General features: G+C 45.2%; 1 protein-coding gene across 1 annotated transcript in view; it reads right to left on the reverse strand.

The window, feature by feature from the left end:
• Window positions 1-427: 427 nt before the first annotated feature.
• The window catches only part of GALNT16 (polypeptide N-acetylgalactosaminyltransferase 16), a 34,145-nt gene continuing 28,060 nt past the window's right edge, over window positions 428-6,512 (reverse strand). The window contains exon 14 of the mRNA XM_010074386.1: window positions 428-565. Within this exon, the coding sequence (XP_010072688.1) occupies window positions 428-565 (138 nt within the window). The remainder of the gene's footprint in view (window positions 566-6,512) is intronic.

The following is a 6,512-nucleotide window of genomic DNA, read 5'->3' on the forward strand; positions in this document are numbered from 1 at the left end:
AAAGCCAGGGAAGCCAAAGAGCTACCAACGTTCATATAAGCATTGTTTAAGCTGTTGGATTTAAAGTTGTGGACTCTGGATGCAGAGAAAGGAACCGACGGGGAGAGCTGAACTGCAGTTCTAGTCACTCCAAGTATTGGGCTGGGTCATCCACCCTCTGGGTGCAGCTGTGCACAGACATCAGCTACAAAGGAGAACTTAAGACAACAGATGAGAAGATTCTAACAACTCTCCTCATTCCTTTGTCACCCCCAGCTTCTTCTCTGATAAGCTCAAAAATACCAAGTGCTCAGCTGAAATGGTGGCTTGCAGATGGGCACAATGAAAACATTCAGGGAAAGACATACAAAACCATTCCTCCCTTCCCGATCCCCCTCTGTTCCCAAAGTCTCATGCACAAAGAAACAAGGAGATCTCTGTGCTACCATCATGTTGCTTGTAGCAGCTCCCACTGTTGGCCAGGTACATCTGCTTGGCAAGGGTTGGTCACCACTCTCCCAGTCTGGTTTTCCAGGCAGAGACCGCTGACAAAGTGTTGAATGAAGCTGCCTTTCATCTTCCACTTCTGTGAGAAGACAGTGAGAAGACAGAGAAGATGCTGTTACTTCCATTTCACCAGGGCATTGTGCCTCCAAGCTGAAGGAGAAAGGTTGAGCATGAACCTCAAGTAAAACCCAATAACTGGGGATACTGAAAATCTGGGTATGGGCAGCATCTCCAAAGCAATGGTTTCCTGTATTAACAATACTTGGAGTGTGAGTTTAGCTGAATTATAGGGCTAGATATTCAGAAGCATCTAGAAGGCAAACAGCACAAAAATCAACAACTAGTAGCATTTTCAAAAGCATACAATATTCATAATTTCCCTGCCACTCTTTGTCCTGCATCTCTAGGCATCCAGATACCTGTCAAAACCTGAAAGCCTTCTATGGTTTCTTTACAATTCAGAAAGCAAAGCATTGAAAGCTCTCCCAACATGGAAAGCAACCCATCCATAGAAAGCAAAAATCACACTTCTTGCTGCTTGACTAGATTGTATCTATCTCTATTCCACATCCCCTCATCTCTCCTCTCATAAAATTCAAGATTTTTATTAGCACTACACTGAAAGCTCTTCACAGCTCTGCACCATTCTCAGCTGTCTCTTTGTAATCTTATCTGTCCTGCCAGCATTTCAGTTTACAAGTGTCCATTTGACAGCTTCTTGGTACATATTGCTCTGCTTTCTGCAGTGCTGTTCTCTGGGGCTGCTCCCCTCAGAGCATATCCACAAGGTGCCACATACAACCCTTTCCTGAAGGTCGACTTTGGTTGTGCTGCTTTCCAGGAAACAAAACGTGTCCTCACATTGTATTGCAAATTCTGCTGGGAAAGGGCTGTACCTTTCATCTCTGCTGGAAAGAATTGGACCACTGTGGCTGACAGTGAAGAGAAAAAAGTAGAAACAAGTCTGCGGACTTGGGAATCTCCCAGGTGAGGCCTCCAGTGGGGTACAGCTGAGATCAGCAAGTTATTACTCCAGGCTCTGGGGATTTTCACATCCCTCTTTTCAGTCACATAAATGACACAGCTAGAATTAGGGTCTGGGTGCTCAGTCAGTAAACAGCTTAGGAATACTACGAGGATGTTCTGGCTAACCCAGGAGACTGATGAAGATGTATCACATATTCCTCCAGGACTAAATACCAGAGGCAGGAGCACTTTGCCAGCACTGCTAGCCCCGACTGACACAATACTACTAGAGAAGAGCTGTTTGTGCAGCAGGAAGAAGCTGGTTTTAATAGGCGAGGGGGCAGAGGAATGTAGTGGTGATGGAGAGGAAGATAGGATGCAGTCTGTGCACTGCAATGCCCTCACAAGCTGCTCAAACCCAATGACTGCACAGGTCCCAGAGCCATCTGGCTCTCATCTGGCAGATGTTTCCCTGCAAACAGCTGAGGAGGAGTTAATACCATACAGCAGCAGCTGTAATGATGGAGTGCAAAGCAGGAGGTCTTCTTCCCTGGAAAGCAGCACACTGTGCCCAGCTGGTGTGATCTCTGCACGATGACTTCCCCACCACTGCTTCCCAGGGTCACAGACACTTCAGTGAAGAGCCTCTAGACCTTCTCCAAAGCACAACTACTGTGCAAAGGGAAACTCTTCCTTGCCCTCTACCCTCCCCCTGCCTCCCTGTACTTATAGAATCATAGAGTCATTAAGGTTGGAAAAGACCTCAAGGACCATCACAGTCCAACTACTTGTGAATTCCCAGCCTCCTCCTTCACTTTCCTCCGTGCATATGTTAGAAAATGCCCGCCAGCTGCCCCTCCCACACCCCCAAGAGCTCATCAGAAGACCCTGCTGTAAAGGAGTACATTGTTATGAGATTAGAGATGGAGGACAAGCGCAATTACCAAGAGACACTGGTTTTCTTCTCCCCACTAGCCACTGAGGAGAAAACCAGCCCCACTGGGAGGCTCGCTCGTGTTATTCCTCCAGATCAGAGGCTCAGTGCTGTGTCTTCTCTCCATGCTGAGCAGGCACCCCCTGTGATGTCTGTACAGCAACAGACACAGCAGGACACCAGAAAACACTCACCAGAGCACATTTTCTGCTGCTAACAAACTACACCAAACCAATCAGCTTCTCAGGGAATCACACCACTGGAAAGCCCTGTGTTTCAAGTCACCCTGGATCCCTATGTTCAACAGAAAGTGGGGCAAGGGTGGGCAAGGGGTGGGGGAGAAATGCTTAAAAGGTGACAGAGCTGAATATAAGGCTCATCTGGGCTGTAGGGAGGTGCCAAGCATGGAGTTCTTATAAAGCGCACTGACAGTAAAAGCCAAAGTAGGGCTCCTCAACTCACATGGAAGCGGTATGTTCAGAATGATGACTTCTACCCTTTCTGGTCAGAAACTGTGCTTTGCTGCCCTCCACGAGATACCAGAGCAACTCCTCTGACTTCACCTGAACGTTTCACAAGACCCCTCTGCCAGACCACAAGATTCCCATGGACAGCCCAACACCTAACCCTGCAAGGACACGTCATATCTCAGACCCTTGAGGAGGGTGGGCAGTAGGGTGGGCAGTAGAGATGGGTGGAAACCGGAGACAGAATGCTTGTCTCCCATTGTCAGCCACCTCAGAGCTGGGCAAATTAGTCTAAACTAGTAATCTGGTGACATCCTTATGAAGGGATCCAAGGTTCAAGCATGTTCTGGGAGGGCCCAGCTTTCTCCACAGACGACAAGGAGGGCCTGGACAGCTAACTTTGAAGTGACTGTGATGATGCTCATCTTCAGGAAAAACAAACAGAGCAGAGACCTCCTGCATACGCAGCCAAACATCACAGGGAGTCCTCTCCGATCCTACACCCAGACATTATGACTGGACTGTACTTGGACAGAAAAATTTGGACGATATAAGCATTGCATAATCTGAAAAATTTTGGCTTGAAAAATCCTCCTTAGTCTCACTTTCCAGTCTGCAGATGGAGATAATACAGTTTACTGGTCACAGCAGGTTTGGAGTCGAGATTGAAAAATAAGAAGTTATATTTTCTTTGAAATATTGTGTCTTGATTCTTTCCCCCAATGTCAACAAAAACATTCCCCACTCTTTTGTAAAGCTCTCCATCTTTATCATCTATCATTGAGGTGCCAGGATAGAAGCACTTCATGTGCAATTACTAAGTTAAAAGTCAGAAATAGCCAGTCCTCTTCTACCCAATATATACAAGAGCTGAAAGTGTTTACACCAGCATAATTTTTCAGGGTAATCGAAAGTCAGGTGCTGCCAGAACAGACAGGTTTTCACTCCTCCTCTTTTTTGATAGTCTATATGAAGTTGGATTTGTCTGCACTTTGGGTAATATGATACACTAAGAAGCAAGGTGGGAAAAATTTCCCAATCACGTCCAAAGGCATGCAGGACTTCAAATACTGTTTGTCTCACAAGAAAACTTAGTGCCCTAATTTTCAGGCTGGGGTCACACTCCTTCAGCACATTTTAATGAAATATGGCTGCTTAATAGGATTTCTCAGCATGCTTCTTGTTCTGTTGGGAAATACTCTGCCAGTGTTTCTCATTTTAATTCTCTTGTTTTAGTGTCTGACTCTCACTTTGCCTTCTATTTGTCCTTACTATAATACAAATTAAAACACCACTCCCACAGTCAGTCAGAGCCAAAACCAAAGCTAAAGGCAATAATTTATTGTGTATTCAGCTAAAAAAATGCTATTCTCCAAATAACATTATGGATAACATCCATCTGGTTTTAAACTGAGTTCTGATTATGCAGGATAGCTCTTGGCTGATCTTCTGCTAGCAGTGCCAGCTGTTGTTGTTGAATGATCAACAGGATCATGATGCCAAATAGATTTTGGTCCTGGTTTCTTTCAGCCCAAGGGAGAATAGTCTGACAGAACCAAAAAAACATCTAAGTTTTGACCATTGTCTTGTATCCTCCTACTTGCAAATTTCTAGACTTATTTTGAAGTAATATTCTAGATACAGCTCATAATACTGTAAAGCCTCTGCCAGAGTATTACATATATGTTAGATGGACTGTTGTTAGCAGTCAAAAAATAACAAGAAATTTATCTGCCCTGTGGACATGCTTAATTCACAACAGCTGTGTAGCATGGGCACAAACTCAGTATGTTTGAAAGCAGAGAGCAACTTTAGGCGCTGTATGGTGCTTTCATAAGGATCTAACCGATCTGCTCTGGTGACACTAAAAAAAACAAAGCCATCACATGCCCCATCTTTTGTCAGAAATCCTGCTTTTGCATCATCCAGAAAAGTCCAAATGTCTTCCACCACAGACCTCTGGTGACAGTGACACCAGAGACATCCAAAGCTGGTCTTTCATTATGCCACTGTCTCCTCTCTTAAGATATGTGTGATGCATGTTGCCCAGGCTCACCTCCTTTCACTCGGACCACCTACTCAGGGCTCTTGCTTGCCACCCCACCTCTCTGAAGCAGCTAAACTTCCCTTCCTCCACTCCCATTCAGCCCCTCCGACTTTCTGAGAAGCCCACTTGAACTGAGGAGCAGATATACTCCTGTGCAGTTTGAAAACACTGCTCTCCCCCCCGCACTCACACTTCAGCCTGTGAGTACCCCTGGGGAGACAGGCAAGGTGTAGGGCAACCGAGGGAGTTTGTTCCCTCCAGCTTTGCTCTCTTATTTCACACTTTAAAGTTTCTACAGCAGTGGTCATCTCCTCGAACTTCAGCCTCCCACACATCAGCAGCTGGGCTTGGGTGACATCCTACGCAAGGGGGTTCTGCAAGCCACTAACCCAGGAAGAACAAGACTGCCTCTCTGTCTTGTCTCTGTTGCCAGAAACATGCCTTGTCAGCCCAGACATGCACTCTCAGATGACCCCCTCTAGAAAAGAGAAGGAGGAGAAAGAATGGGATAGTTTAAGCTAATTAAAATCCAATGCTAGTATTAACAACAATTACTGTTGTGTTTATGGAAGGAGGAGACCATAACAACATTGCCCAAGAACACAACAAACTTGAGCATTCCAAGTAGAACTGGCTCTACAAGTAGATCTGAAATGGGAGTTCGGGACTTCCAAAAACCCCCAAACATTTCAGAGCATTTCAGCACAAATGAGATTAAAAATTCAAATACACTTCTCCCACCTCATCCCTTCAGCCACACAGTAGTTTGGAATGGCAGCTGTGATTCAAATCAGTTTCTAATTATTTGAAATGCTTAAACAAAATCCTTGCTTACAGTCAGTCATCTAAATCATCTGCTAGGTCAAGTCCTTGATTTAAGTGCAGCTTGTTCAACATAAGGTAATGGAAAACAACAGCTCACACGCTTAAGTGTATGTGCATGTCTTTATAATAAGCCTGTATATAATCAACACACATCAAGCCTCAATAAATCCTGTTCAGCAGCAGAATGAGCCTGCTTGTGTTAGTGCATATTAATCTCTCTTCTGGCTCACAGGGCTTGCACTCCACCCCCCTTCATGAGACCCTTGTACTTCCATGACAGAGGAGGTGAGGAAAGACAGCTGATTTTGGCAGCTGCTAAGAGTTCTCTCTGCTGCTGAAGAGGAAATGCTGCAAGGCATCTAAGGGGAAGCTAAGTGACCCAATTACACAGCAAGGGGGTGAGTGGTTACCAACAAAAGAAAGGAGCAGGCAAGCACAGCCCACCTGGGGCAGCCTTGCAAGGCTAATCCGAACTCAGAGTTTTCCCAGCGTATTCATGGTGACAACTCTTCAAGACATTTTTGCATTAACCAGCCCTCCAGAGGAAAGTCTACACAGGCTTTCCATAAATGGGCAAGCCTGGATTTCAGTGCTTTCTTTCAGGAAGAACTAAACTCAGAGATTCGTATAGTATTCAAAAGTACGGACAAAAGAGAATACTGATGAGTTCTGGTAGCAAGCTGCGCCATCTCCTAACTTTGGGTTATCAAAACAATAGATGTGTCAGAAAACACAGAGCCAGCATAGCCTTAAATGACAGAAACTTTGTCTTTTCTTGGTGTAGGGA

Source organism: Pterocles gutturalis, unplaced genomic scaffold, assembly GCF_000699245.1.
Source record: "Pterocles gutturalis isolate BGI_N339 unplaced genomic scaffold, ASM69924v1 scaffold17952, whole genome shotgun sequence".
NCBI lineage: Eukaryota > Metazoa > Chordata > Aves > Pterocliformes > Pteroclidae > Pterocles > Pterocles gutturalis.